At 43.2% G+C, this 15,424-nt stretch overlaps 1 protein-coding gene across 2 annotated transcripts in view; it reads left to right on the plus strand.

Moving 5' to 3' along the window:
• The first annotated feature begins 2,884 nt into the window (after window positions 1-2,884).
• The window catches only part of LOC143121937 (NACHT, LRR and PYD domains-containing protein 3-like), a 203,736-nt gene continuing 191,196 nt past the window's right edge, over window positions 2,885-15,424 (plus strand). The window contains exons 1-2 of one of the 2 annotated variants that reach the window (XM_076282650.1): window positions 2,885-2,970; window positions 13,545-13,718. Coding sequence is in view for 1 of the 2 variants with exons in the window: in XM_076282642.1 (XP_076138757.1) it covers window positions 8,896-8,939 (44 nt within the window). In the remaining variant the exon portion in view is untranslated. Of the gene's footprint in view, window positions 2,971-8,819; window positions 8,940-13,544; window positions 13,719-15,424 lie in introns of those variants that run through there. The other variant, XM_076282642.1, reaches the window with a different exon arrangement.

The raw sequence follows: 15,424 nt of genomic DNA on the forward strand, positions 1-15,424 counted from the left end.
CTACAGAACAGAACTGGAAGACTGGAACGTATCTCACCGGACTCTCCCAAATTCATCCTAGGGGATTTGAATCACTGCCTAATCCATCAATTCTTAAAGGGCTTTCATCAGTATGTGACCTGTAGCAGCCGTCTAGGTAAACCACTAGAGATTTGCTCCGGCTCCATTTCAGAAGCATAGAGATGGACTGCACTGCCCCCTAGTGGCGCTGCGGATCACCACACTGTGCTGCTTGCATCTGCCTACCAGCCAGCTGGAAGGAGAACAGAGAAGGTTGGTAAGACCATCAAGCAGTGGACGAGTCAAAGTATTGACAGGCTACGGGCTTGCTTTGAAACCACCGACTGGAACAACCTCGAACAGGCTTGCTTTGAAACCACCGACTGGAACAACCTCGTAGCATCTTCCAGCAACATTGATGAGCAGGTGGACACAGTTTCATCATATATCTCCTTTTGTGTAGATAGCATAATTCCAGAAAAGAAAGGAACTATTTTTCCCAACAACAAACCATGGCTCACTAAAGACTTTAAGCACATTTGAAACAAGAAAAAGAGAATGTTTTTCTCCGGCTCTGAAGCTGAAAAACAGGAAGTCAACAGGGAGGTGAAACAGGCCATTAAACTTGCCAGACTGAGTTACAAAGAGAAGGTGGAGCAATCTTTTTCTCAAGCAAATCTCCGCTCAGCTTGGCAAGGCCTTCAGAACATGGCTGCAGTAAACACTATCCCCACCAGCCACAAACTCATACAGGTCCCCAACATCAGCCCAGCCGCCCTCCCCAATGATCTCAACTCCTTTTATTCTAGATTGAAAATCAATAACGCCAATCAGATAGATGCCATGGTGTCATCACTGAAATGTGGGCACTCTTCCCTCTGGATACGTAGAGAGGAGGTGGTGAGCTCTCTCAAGAGGACTAAACACAACTCTGCACCTGGGCCTGACAACATCAGCGCTCGTACCCTCAAGGACTGTGCGGAGCAGCTAGCAGATGTGTTCCAGCTCCTGTTCCAAAGCTCTCTGGACAGTGGCAGGGTCCCACAGATGTGGACATATTCTCCAGTGGTGCCCATAGCAAAGAAAAACACCATCAATGTCCTGAAGCACCTGAGACCAATATCCCTCACTTCCCTTGTGATGAAGGCAATGGAGAGGGTCATTCAAAAGCACATCATGGGGACACTGGACTCAAAGATGGACTCAGTCCAGTTGGCCTATCGTACTGCTAGAGGAGCTGATGATGCAACACTATTCATTAGTGAAGTCATTCATACACACTTGGAAAGCCCTCATTCTATAGCCAGACTTTAGTCTGCTGGCTTTTCTTCTGCGTTCAACACCCTGCAGCCTAATATCCTGGCCCAGAAGCTCATCTCCATTTCTCACCTGGATGATCAGCTGATTGGGTGCATCATTGCCTTTCTGACTAACAGGTCACAGAGAGTGCTTGTTAAGCAAACATGCTCTGATCACACACACACACACACACACACGTCTACTGGCTCTCCCCAGGGTTGGGTGCTCTCCCCATTGCTTTTCATTCATTATAGCCATGATTGCACAACTGCCCAGCCAAATGGTCATCTAGTTCCATTTGCTGATGATGCAGTTCTCCCATCACTCCTGCCTGGCCCTTCAGTCCATCATGGCCCAGCTCTCCAAGTGTTTGTGGAATGGTGTGATCTGCAGCATCTGGAACTAAACGTCAGCATAACTAAGGACATGCTAGTGACTTTGTCCAGCACACAAAGGACAACAGCAGAGGCAGCTATGAGCACTATCCATGGGGAAGCAGTAGAATTAGTGGTGGAATGCAGCTATTTAGCCACATGATTGGAGAAATCACTGCAATGGAAGTCCAACACAGAGGACATTCTTAAGAAACGTCAGCAGCGGAAGTATCTCCTGAGAAAGTTCAACTCATTTGGGCTTAGTAAACACATAGGAACTCTGTTGTACTATTTCTTTATTGAGAGCACCCTGACTTTCTCTTTCACTTGTTGGGTCCACTCTATGAGCCTCTCCAAGCGAGGGCCACTTCAAAGAGCCGTTAAGGTCTGCTCCAAGATCATTGGCTCTCCCCTTAGAAAGCTCTCCTCACTATGTGAGCAACAGAGCATTCGGTTGGCTGGCCAGATCCTCCAAGAGCCCTCACATGCCCTGTTCTCCTCCTTTGAGTGGCTTCCCTCTGGACGACGGCTCCACAGCCTCTCCTGCAGGACACAGAGGAGGTAAGCAACTTGTGTGGCCACGGCTGTCCTACTTCTCAACTCCACAACCACCACAACTAACTGTCTGTCCTTCCGTCTTGTCCTACACTAGGACTCCTCCTCTGGGTCAGAGCCAGAAATGAGCCCAACTGCCCTTGGCATGGTCCAGTGAGCACTGCCCTGCGCTGCACTGTAACTAGAAGAGGATGCACAAACTATGCACAGGACTCTAGTACAGTACCGACCCATGTAGTGTACCGACTTTAGTGAAGTGCCCAGCATCCACACACACACACACACACACAGACACATACACATGTACGCACACACACACACACACACACTCACACACACCCACACACATTCACAACACACACAACACACCCACACAGAAACAGAAAGGCAAAGAGTATCCTTGTGACTTAGTCCTGATTATCCCGGATACAGATTTTCCAAGTGTCTGTCTGTGTGTGTGTGTGTGTGTGTGTGTGTGTGTGTGTGCACCTCTGGATTCTGGGCACATCACTAAAGTACCAAGTGTGTCTGTGTGTGTGTGTGTCTGTCATGCTCCATTGTGAGGAAGCTAAATGGTTAATCACACATGAATTCAACAAGAGAACAAGATCAGCTGGTTTTCTCTGAATATGGATTTAACGTCTGGCACTGAAGTCGTCTAACCAGTCGCCCAAAGAGAGTAGCTGAGCTTCAAGGAAATGGATATCAGGAAAACAAACTCCTGAAACACGCATACAGCACTGTGAGTTACTTTACCAGGTGTTGTGCTTAGAATAATGTGGGTTTCTTCTGTTGATATCTATAGTAGAGGTTAAGGCTGTTTTTAATTCAGTGGGCCCTTTCCTGTGTGCCTATCTGCCTTTCTGTTGTGAACGGTGCTCCAAACAGAATGTTCATAATCTGAATTATATTGTGAAAGCTGTCAAGCACTCACACACTCACATACACAACACACATCACAATAGAACACATACCTTACACTAACTCTCTCTCTCTCTCTCTCTCTCACACACACAATGTGAGTGTATTTGTGTCTGTTGGATGTTGTTGTGTAGATGTGAGTGTATTTGTGTCTGTTGGATGTTTTTGTTGTGTAGATGTGAGTGTATTTGTGTCTGTTGGATGTTGTGTAGATGTGAGTGTATTTGTGTCTGTTGGATGTTGTGTAGATGTGAGTGTATTTGTGTCTGTTGGATGTTGTTGTGTAGATGTGAGTGTATTTGTGTCTGTTGGATGTTGTTGTGTAGATGTGAGTGTATTTGTGTCTGTTGGATGTTGTTGTGTAGATGTGAGTGTATTAGTGTCTGTTGGATGTTGTTGTGTAGATGTGAGTGTATTTGTGTCTGTTGGATGTTGTGTAGATGTGAGTGTATTTGTGTCTGTTGGATGTTGTTGTGTAGATGTGAGTGTATTAGTGTCTGTTGGATGTTGTTGTGTAGATGTGAGTGTATTTGTGTCTGTTGGATGTTGTTGTGTAGATGTGAGTGTATTTGTGTCTGTTGGATGTTGTGTAGATGTGAGTGTATTTGTGTCTGTTGGATGTTGTTGTGTAGATGTGAGTGTATTAGTGTCTGTTGGATGTTGTTGTGTAGATGTGAGTGTATTTGTGTCTGTTGGATGTTGTGTAGATGTGAGTGTATTTGTGTCTGTTGGATGTTGTTGTGTAGATGTGAGTGTATTAGTGTCTGTTGGATGTTGTTGTGTAGATGTGAGTGTATTAGTGTCTGTTGGATGTTGTTGTGTAGATGTGAGTGTATTTGTGTCTGTTGGATGTTGTGTAGATGTGAGTGTATTTGTGTCTGTTGGATGTTGTTGTGTAGATGTGAGTGTATTAGTGTCTGTTGGATGTTGTTGTGTAGATGTGAGTGTATTTGTGTCTGTTGGATGTTGTGTAGATGTGAGTGTATTTGTGTCTGTTGGATGTTGTTGTGTAGATGTGAGTGTATTAGTGTCTGTTGGATGTTGTTGTGTAGATGTGAGTGTATTTGTGTCTGTTGGATGTTGTGTAGATGTGAGTGTATTAGTGTCTGTTGGATGTTGTTGTGTAGATGTGAGTGTATTAGTGTCTGTTGGATGTTGTTGTGTAGATGTGAGTGTATTTGTGTCTGTTGGATGTTGTGTAGATGTGAGTGTATTTGTGTCTGTTGGATGTTGTTGTGTAGATGTGAGTGTATTAGTGTCTGTTGGATGTTGTTGTGTAGATGTGAGTGTATTTGTGTCTGTTGGATGTTGTGTAGATGTGAGTGTGTTTGTGTCTGTTGGATGTTGTGTAGATGTGAGTGTGTTTGTGTCTGTTGGATGTTGTTGTGTAGATGTGAGTGTGTTTGTGTCTGTTGGATGTTGTTGTGTAGATGTGAGTGTATTTGTGTCTGTTGGATGTTGTTGTGTAGATGTGAGTGTATTTGTGTCTGTTGGATGTTGTTGTGTAGATGTGAGTGTGTTTGTGTCTGTTGGATGTTGTTGTGTAGATGTGCGTGTATTTGTGTCTGTTGGATGTTGTTGTTGTGTAGATGTGAGTGTATTAGTGTCTGCCACTTGTGCAAACCCGAAGCAGGCTCATGTCACTGTGATGGTCGAGTTGGATTTTGTGAAAAAAGTTGATTAAAAATGGTCATTTTAGTTCAGCTTTTAACCCCACATGTGAACTCTCTCTCTCTCTTTCACACACACACACACACACACACACACACACACACACACACACTCACTTACTTTCAAACACAGACACACGCTCAGCCATTCGCTCATCTAGAGGGAGGAAGAGAGAAGGAGGAAGTTCATATTTTGAATTTTCCCAAAAAAAGTATCTATCTATCTATCTATATCCAGTCTGACCAGATGAGCGCATTCCTTTGCTACTACTAGTCCAAGTTTTAAACTTATGAAACACAGTCTGACTAGATGAGCACATGAGTGTGTGTGTGTGTGTGTGTGTATGTGTTTAAACTTATGAAACACAGTCTGACCAAATGAGCGCATTCCTTTGCTACTACTAGTCCAAGTTTTAAACATGAAACACAGTCTGACTAGATGAGTGAGGCTGGTGGTCGGCACAGGTCTCAGGGGACAGGAGGTACTGAGGCGTCGAGTTGTGAAAGAGCTGCTGAGCGAGCGGTCAGTGCAGAAGGAGCCTGTACTTTGTGCAGTGAGTTCCATTCGTGAGCCTGAATGAGGCTGGCGGTCGGCACAGGTCTCAGGGGACAGGAGGTACTGAGGCTGCTGAGTGGTCAGTCCAGAAGGAGCCTGTATTTTGCCAGCGAGTGCCATTTGTGAGCCTGATTGTGGTGGTCAGTCCAGAAGGAGCCTGTGTTTTGTGCAGACGAGGGGAGTTCCATCCGTGAGCCAGAATGTGCCCGAGCTGTTGGCTGACCTGGACAGGATCTGACCAGAACGACTGCAGTTTGTTGTCACGGTGGGGTCTGCGGATCCTGACCCAGTCTTGAGCGGCAATGGCGGGTGGCCTGGCTCGCCGTCTCCGGTCAAACCAGTTCTTCGTCTGGCTCTGACGGGCATTAAATCTTACTCGAATTGGGTGAACTGTGAAGAAGGCTCCAGTGATGGCATGTGGGGTGGTGTAGCAGTGTAAGAGTGTCTGGACTCTCAGCATGAAGAAGGCTCCGGTGATGGCATGTGGGGTGGTGTAGCAGTGTAAGAGTGAAGAAGGCTCCAGTGATGGCATGTGGGGTGGTGTAGCAGTGTAAGAGTGTCTGGACTCTCAGCATGAAGAAGGCTCCGGTGATGGCATGTGGGGTGGTGTAGCAGTGTAAGAGTGAAGAAGGCTCCAGTGATGGCATGTGGGGTGGTGTAGCAGTGTAAGAGTGAAGAAGGCTCCAGTGATGGCATGTGGGGTGGTGTAGCAGTGTAAGAGTGAAGAAGGCTCCAGTGATGGCATGTGGGGTGGTGTAGCAGTGTAAGAGTGAAGAAGGCTCCAGTGATGGCATGTGGGGTGGTGTAGCAGTGTAAGAGTGTCTGGACTCTCAGCATGAAGAAGGCTCCAGTGATGGCATGTGGGGTGGTGTAGCAGTGTAAGAGTGAAGAAGGCTCCAGTGGTGGCATGTGGGGTGGTGTAGCAGTGTAAGAGTGAAGAAGGCTCCAGTGATGGCATGTGGGGTGGTGTAGCAGTGTAAGAGTGTCTGGACTCTCAGCATGAAGAAGGCTCCAGTGATGGCATGTGGGGTGGTGTAGCAGTGTAAGAGTGAAGAAGGCTCCAGTGGTGGCATGTGGGGTTTAGGGACTGATTCAGCATGGAGGAGGCTCCAGTGGTGGCATGTGGGGTTTAGGGACTGATTCAGCATGGAGGAGGCTCCAGTGATGGCATGTGGGGTTTAGGGACTGATTCAGCATGGAGGAGGCTCCAGTGGTGGCATGTGGGGTTTAGGGACTGATTCAGCATGGAACATGCACCCTTGAGTGAGGTGCACCCTTATTCCATCCTTTAGGGACTGATTCAGCCTTTGGCTTATGGGTTATAGTAAGCCGTGCAAATATGGCAAATCCCTTTCTCTTTCAGGTAGCTGCACAGTTCATGTGACATCATCTGAAGCCCCCCATTATCGGTGGTGATTTTCTTGTGCAAACCCCTGCGAGTCTAAGATGTCAGTTAGCACCTTGGCAGTTACGGAGCCCACAGGTGTAACTTCAGGCCACTTGGAGTGGAGGTCGTAGACCAGGACCAGAAACCGTTGATGGTGTAGCACCCTTTGTAGCTCTCCACAGATGTCCAGTTGTAGGTGCTCCCATGGGTGGGGGCGGGGCTGGGGCCCTGGTCTGGCCACTGAGGAGACAGGCGGTGCCGTCCACCGTTGTTTGAGCCTGATGTCAGTGCTGTGTGATCATGTTGGTCCGTGTGTAATGTCAGTGCTGTGTGATCATGTTGGTATGTGTGTGATGTCAGTGCTGTGTGATCATGTTGGTCCGTGTGTGATGTCAGTGCTGTGTGATCATGTTGGTTCGTGTGTGATGTCAGTGCTGTGTGATCATGTTGGTCCGTGTGTGATGTCAGTGCTGATCTGTGTTCTCATTCTCCAGTGTAAGATCAAAGTCAGCTTTATTGTCAATTTCTTCACATGTTCCAGACATACAAAGAGATCGAAATTACGTTTCTCACTATCCCACGGTGGAGACGACATATTTTACCAATTTTAAGTCCACAGACAAACATAACATTCAAGTAAACAAAAAAGTAAGTAAATAAGTAAATAAGAGGGCACATATAATGAAAAATAAGAGCAGCAAAATTTGGTTGAAATTGTGCATAGACAGTCAATAAAATAAAATACTAGTGCAAAGTCAGGCCAATAAGAGGCTGAGGTAGTTCTGTTTGACCTAAGTAAGAAATAAAGTGGCATAGTGGTGCAAGTTATGTAAGAGCAGCAGAAGTGTTGTGTTTTCAGGACAACAACAACAAGTTGCAAAGTGTACAAGTGTGCAAGTGGAGTGGTGCAGGCGGCCATTGTGGGTCCAATGTCCAGGATGTTATGTAGCTGAGGGTGGAGGGGGGAGATGAGGGAGAGAGTTCAGCATCCTAACAGCCTGGTGTATGAAGCTGTTGGTGAGTCTGGTGGTGCGGGAGCGCAGGCTTCTGTAGGGCAGTAGATCAAACAGATTGTGAGCGGGGTGACTTGCATCTCTCACAATTTTGGTCGCCTTGCGGGTGAGGTGGGTGGTGTAAATGTCCTTCAGGGAGGGGAGTGAAGCACCAATAATCCTTCCAGCTGTGTTCACTATGCGCTGCAGGGCTTTTCTGTTGTATTCAGTGCAGCTTCCGCCCCACACAGCGATACAGCTGGAGAGGATGCTCTCAATGGTGCCTCGGTAGAATGTGGTCATGATGGCTGGTGGAGCACTTGCTCGCCTGAGTTTCCGCAGGAAGTACAGGCGGCGCTGAGCTCTCTTCGCCAGTGATGCTGTGTTGGTGGTCCAGGAGAGGTCTTCACTGATGTGCACCCCCAGGAATTTGGTGCTGCTCGCTCTCTCCACCACAGCACCGTCGATGGTCAGTGGCAGGTGTTGGGTGTGACCTCTCCGGAAGTCAACAACAATCTCTTTGGTCTTGCTGACGTTCAGCAGGAGGTTGTTGTCCCTGCACCACGTGGTCAGATGGTCGACCTCCAACCTGTATTGAGTCTCGTCGCCCTTGGTGATGAGACCCACCAGAGTTGTGTCGTCAGCAAATTTCACTATGTGATTGTTGCTGTAGGTTGCAGTGCAGTCATGCGTCAGCAGGGTGAAGAGCAGCGGACTGAGCACGCAGCCTTGGGGGGCCCCTGTGCTCAGTGTGATGCTGCTTGAGGTATTGTTGCCAACACGTACTACTTGAGGCCTCTGACAGAGGAAGTCCAGTAGCCAGTTGCAGAGGTAGGTACTGAGTCCCAGTTTGTCAAGTTTGCAGATGAGTTGTTGTGGTATTATGGTGTTGAATGCAGAACTGAAGTCTATAAACAGCAATCTCACATATGAGTCTCTTTTTTCCAGGTGGGTGAGGGCTGGGTGGAGGGCAGAGCAGATTGCATCCTCTGTAGACCGTTTGGCTCGGTATGCAAACTGGAAGGGGTCCAGGGTGGGGGGGAGAATGGATTTGATATGTGACATGACAAGCCGCTCAAAGCACTTCATGATGCACTTCAAGATCAGGAGATCCCAGTAAACAGGGGTGCATTTGGCTGAAATGAGTTGGTATGAAAAAGAGGACCATGAGTATGAGCCTCAGAGGTAAGACAACAACAACTAATAACTAGATGTACCGCAGAGCGGTACAAAATATGACTGCCGCCCAGTCCAGCACATTTTTTCCACAAAAAGAAATCACGCTGAAAGGCCTATATGATTCTAACTGTCTCACTAAATTGCATTATCCACACTCAATTCTCACTGGTATCTGCTAGACAACAAGTACCAAAACATGATTTGTTCATAGATTTCACATGTAAAATTAATTTTATACAACCCCACCTCCATCTTGCCTGTTCATAATTCTGAGAAATTCTTGATTGTTTGTGTTATGTTTATGTTATGTGTGTGTGTGTGTGTGTGTGTGTGTGTGTGTGTGTGTGTGTGTGTGTGTGTGTGTGTGCGTGCTTGTGTGTGTGCCTGCGTATGTGCCTGTGCATGCAAGCGTACATATGTCTACTGTGTGAGTATGTGTCATACGTATGATTACTGTGAATGTATGTGTCTGTGTGTGTGTATCTGTTTGTGCACATGTGTGCACATGAAATGGGTTAACATGACCCCTGGAGGCAAACATACGGAAAAAAATGGTCATCCTAGGCCCTACAGTTCTCAAGATATTCACAGAGAACTGTGTCTGCCCTACCCTCCTTTTGGGGGTCCAGTCCAGCGGGGGGGCTACAGATCAAAACGAAAAATGACGGTTCCATGCAATCCATGTGGGGGTACATGCCCACCAAGTTTTGTGTACCCCGGTCTTTCAGTGTCCCGGGAATCCTTGTTGGTGTACGTCACTAAATGTACACATAAATTATTTTATTGTAAGGCCCCCCATGAACGAAAGTACACAAAACTTGGCATGCATTCGGAGGGTGTCATAATGATCCTACACTTTTAATTTTGTGCAGTTTTGACCTTGTCAGCCAGAGATATTGTGATGAAAACACCTAATTTTTTGCTTTTTAATTTTTAACTAGGTGGCGCTATACATTAAATAAGTGGTAATGGGATGGGTTGACGTGCCCCCTTAAGACCAACATGCATAAAAAAGGTGGACCTCCTAGGCCCTACGGTTCTCGAGATATTCACAGAAAACTGTCTCCGGCCACCTACAGGCCAGTTGGTGTATAGTAACATAAATTAATTTATTGTGTGGCCCCCCATGAACGGAATTCCACAAAACTTGGCGTGCATACAGAGGGTGTCATAATGGTCCTACACTTCCAATTTCGTGCAGTTTTGACTATGTTAGGTCACAGATACCTTCGATTACAACACCTCATTTTTACTTTTTTGTGTTTAACTAGGTGGCGCTATACATGAAATGAGTGGTTATGGAATGGGTTGACATGGCCCCTTGAGATCAACATACAAAAAAAATGGTCCTCCTAAACCCTACGGTTTTCGAGATATTCACAGAAAACTGTGTCTGCCCTACCCTCCTTTCGGGGGGTCCAGTCCAGCGGGGGGGCTACAGATCAAAACGAAAAACGATGGTTCCATGCTATCCATGTGGGGTTACATGCCCACCAAGTTTCGTGTACCCCGGTCTTTCAGTGTCCCGGGACTCATTGACGGAAATTTGGGCATGCGAAAAAGAAAAAAAAAAAAAAAAAAAATCTGACTAAACCTATATGACCGCCGCTTCGCTGCGCGGCGGTCATAATTACACCTTGTATGCATGGCCGTAACATAATGCGTGTGTGTGTTCACTTCAGCTGATATGACAGCTGGTATTATAATTTTAGCACACCGTAATCTTTAGTAAACTCATTATTTTCAGTCATTTCTGGGGGGTTACTATATGTCAACCAAGATTACAGACCTACTAGGACTGACATTTTAACGATTTGTTCTATTTTGAACGATGTTCCTTGCTTGTCAGCTGATACAGAAAACTAGCTAAGTTAGGTAACGTTAGCATCAGAAGAGGCTGCGACATGTCCCTGTAGTCCAGTCATTTTAGGAGAAAGGGTTGAACAAATTGCAACACAAGCAAACTTAACTGATTTTGTATCCTCAATATGTCCTGAGTAAGGGAAAAAAAGCCCCGAAGAATCCCAATAGGGGAAAGTTTAGAAAAAGACCTAAATATACCCTATTCATGCGCCATACAGTATTTTTCTCACGCAAATAGGGGAAAAAAATTAACCTTCACATATCACCATGAAAATTACTGAGTTGATTACTTACATCAAGACAAACAAAAAATGTATTATAAGTTTTTTGAAATTGTTTGTTAACATGGGCAAACAGGGCATAATGTAATTATGTATAGCTAATGTATAGTGACCCAAAACGAATTGCAACATTTGACAAACAAATTGTCCAAGGCATGGAGGAAGATAATACATGTCTTAAATGGTGTTATATCTCCTCCGGAGGGTATATGCTTATAGAAAATATATGGTTTATGGTGTTTAATTTGTTTCCCTTAATAGTGCAGGCCAAAATGTATCAGCTGTTCACTTGATTTGCCTATACAGAATAGAGGAGTATGTGTTATGCATGGTATGGAGGAAGATGGGACATAAGTTGATTGATGCTATATTTCATGTACAGTGCATATACTTTTAGAATATGTATAGTTTTGACTGTTTTATGACTTTGGTAAAACCATGAACCATGCATAGGCATGCATTGTTAATTATTAATCTTAAACTATATTTATTAGTATAGCATTTTTGCCACATGTCACAACAATAGAGTCACTTGGAGGCTAACTGCAGTTATCCCATCTGCACCCTTCTGTCGAATTAGGACATGATCATGTCCATCTTCAACTTTGCCTTCACGATTTTCCTGCATTCACTAACATAAACATACTGTGCTGTCCGATTATTGTTTTAGACAAAAATTGTGCAAAGTAAAGGGGCATCATACAGCCCCCTCTGATTGGACAGGCATTATATCAGTCACCCCTGGGCAAGAGGTCAATTACTATAAGACTTGCAAAATTATGGACTGATACTTTAGTGTGATATACTGTATGTTTCAGTGACCTCTAAATCAGATTACGTAAACACCAAACCACTTTCCTGGGCTGAATAATGCCTATGTGTTTGTACAGATTACACATTGTGGAACACTTACATGCAAAAAACCCACTTGGCTCTATTTAAAGATTCAACAACCATTTCCATTGATTCAAAGGGCCACAATGTAAAAATAGACACCAATTTTGCAACAAACCAGTCTGAAATAAGCCAAAAGAATTCACTCTTTGAAAATAAAAGAATGTTCCTCAACAATGCAAGATTCTAAAATTCCATGTTAAGTTAGATGGGGTCAGATATTCTTTAGAATGTGTATTCTACAACATTCTAATTACAGTTTTGTCAGTATTTGCTGAAGAATAATGCATAAAACAACCTTCATTTTAACATATTTCCACCAACTGGATTTTCATGGTCTTTTACTATGGTGTAAAGGTCACCAATTGAAATATAAAAATGTGAAAATAAATTCTGTTGCAATTAGTTTTGGGTCAGACCTTTGCCTAGACTATTAGCTCCGTTGTGATATTTATACAAATTAGCTATACATAATTACATTATGCCCTGTTTGCCCATGTTAACAAACAATTTCAAAAAACTTATAATACATTTTTTGTTTGTCTTGATGTAAGTAATCAACTCAGTAATTTTCATGGTGATATGTGAAGGTTAATTTTTTCCCCCTATTCACGTGAGAAAAATACTGTATAGGCGCATGAATAGGGTATATTTGTGTCTTTTTCGAAACTTTCCCCTATTGGGATTCTTCGGGGCTTTTTTTCCCTTACTCAGGACATATTGAGGATTCAAAATCAGTTAAGTTTGCTTGTGTTGCAATTTGTTCAACCTTGACCCCTATTTTGGCTTAAAATGACTGGACTACTGACGCGTAGTCGCGATAAAGTTCACCCCCGTGCTTCATGACTGCCAACTTTATGTCAAGTACACCTAATCGGTATTTTATTGTCAAATAAACCTTTCATTCCTTCGTAATATGTATAGCACAATTTACAGTTGTTTGTAGCCAAGTTGCTTAGCTTACTTAGATAGAAACATCTGACATGAATGACAACGTTAATGTTACGTTACCGACGTGAAGACTGTGTTGATCACCGATGGTGTAACGTAAGGATTTTATTCATTGACTGCTGTTTTCATGAATACATGACTGAAGATTTGTTATAAATGTGTCTTAGTATTGTTTAGCTTTTAGGCTGTAAGGTTGGCTGCTACGATTATGAGGTTTTTGGGTGGCTAACTATGATGGGAGCTCATACACCCAAGCCTACTCGTCGACACATTATTTTCTAAGGGGGTGTTTTGTCTTTACGCAACTGCAGTAGCCTATGCACGGTGTGTATGTGTATGCATACGCTGTTTAGATGTTTTCTGTCATATCTCCTGACTCATGTTCATGAATCAATGTTTGCTTGTAAGCTGGTATGCTATGTATGGTTTAGCCAAGGCAATAACACCTAGTGAGCTCTAAGACTAATGTTACCTCTCCAAGCAATATTGGAGTCCTCCAGTGACAATAATACTTTTAGTGAAAAGAGTCATGGTTGGTGGTGATTAAGATTATGTGGAAGTAATGTAAAATAAAACTAAACAACCTATTTACTATCAGACCTGTGATTTTTTGTTATTTTAGATGGAGGGAGAGAAGTATGTGCAACTGAGGTGAAAGCAGCCAACTGCTGATGGCAAACATGACCCCAAGGACCACGGTGGCATGGACATGGGACATGGATGGGTAGTTTCTGGATGAAGAGGAAGACAATTATGTGGTAGAGGAGGAGAGTAATCTCCCATCATCCTCAGCTGGGTAAGCATGTTTGTGTGTGTGTGTGTGTGTGTTCGCCCAACTGGGCGTATGCACATTTCTGGTTGTGATAAGAGTGTTGCTTATAACAATAATGACAGGGATTATAGTGATAATAGTTTGGTTAGATTTGTAATTCAATTTCTAATTTTCTTATCTGACAATTTCTTTATTTTGAGCTTGGTCAAGTCCCATGTTAGGTAGAAAGCATACACTTTGCCTATCCTTCTAACACAGACAGGGACACCAACTCCAGTAGCATTTACACCTCATCGTCTGCTAGGCTTAGATTGACACACACACACACGCCACAGCTGTGACAACACACACACGGATCTGGTGTGAATGCGGCGTTAGTGTATCACCTTATGTGTAGGGCAAATGATATCGATAATTATATATTGTATCAAATTATATGCTGTATGGTTGTTAAATGTATTGAATTTCTTCTAATGTTTTAATTGTTTATATGTGTGAATGTTAATATGAATTGATGCTTTGTTCATCATGTTAAAGTATTTTGTTGATCTTTGTTATACTGTTGTCTTGTCATTCTTGTAGTTCTAATAGTTACTGCTTGTTTGCAAACATATGTTTTGTTATTTACCTGAAGTTGTTGTTCCTGATTATTTAATGAAATTGTTAAAGACTTATCTAAATAAAATGATTTATTTCTTCTTTCGTAAACCTAACACATGCCAGTGTCTCTTATTCTTGTTTTCATAGTAGAATGAAGCACACGGAGAAGCAGTTACCATCTGCCTAGTCTTTATTTCAGCCTTTATCTTTCCTCCCCACAATTGATTTAGCCTCTTCAGAGTACAGTAAGACATCCTATATTTAGCTATGCATCTTGTTTTGATGGTAACACGTCTTATATTTGTTACATGACCATTATATCTGTGTATTTTTGGTCAGATGTCAAACCAGGAAAGGAAAACATCCTACTCTTTAAAAATTCTACATGTTACTGCGACTTGCAGTTATGAGTAAATTAATCATAACTTCTGAACCAAAGGTGATAAATTGATTCTGTTTTTTTCACTGAGGAGATCACAACACTTTCTATCTTTCACACACTATATCTACAATAGACATTAGGTGAAAAGCAAGATTCATCTTTACAAATTGATATTTTCGTGTTTTTTGATGTTGAATTTTGAAGGAATTGTTTAAAAACAATGTGTGTTACACTCAAACTTATTAACTATGATATGTACCATTTTAAAGGGCTAGTTCTCCTGATTACAATGGTGGGTATATCTTATCTCATACATTGATTCTGTTTTCATCACTGAGTAGAGGACAAAATTGTGAATCTCCCATACACTCTAAGTTTTTCTCTATCTACAACAGAAATTGGGGGAAAAATGAGATTAATCTTGACAAACTGATAGTTTTGTGTTTTTTGGGGTTGAATTTTAAAGATATTTTTTTTAAAATATGTGTGTTCTCCTCAAAATTATTAATTATATTTTATACCATTTGAAAGGGCTATTTCTCCTGATTATAATGGTGGGTAAATTATATCTCTGTCATGTAGCATAATCACACAATAAGCCTTTTTGTGCCATAAGGCCATCGAGTATGAAAAAATTGAATGTTCGGCGCGGTCTGCAAAGGGTTAAAGCCTGAGGCTGCAGGTGGCCTGAACACCTGCCATAGGATTCTAATTGCTTAACGGCCGTATTATGATGTCACAATCGGCA

This window comes from Alosa pseudoharengus, unplaced genomic scaffold (genome assembly GCF_046254945.1).
Source record: "Alosa pseudoharengus isolate Yale_2024_CS ecotype anadromous, Long Island Sound unplaced genomic scaffold, YU_APseudo_1.1 YU_APseudo_1.1_scf_1, whole genome shotgun sequence".
NCBI classification, from domain to species: Eukaryota; Metazoa; Chordata; class Actinopteri; order Clupeiformes; family Clupeidae; genus Alosa; species Alosa pseudoharengus.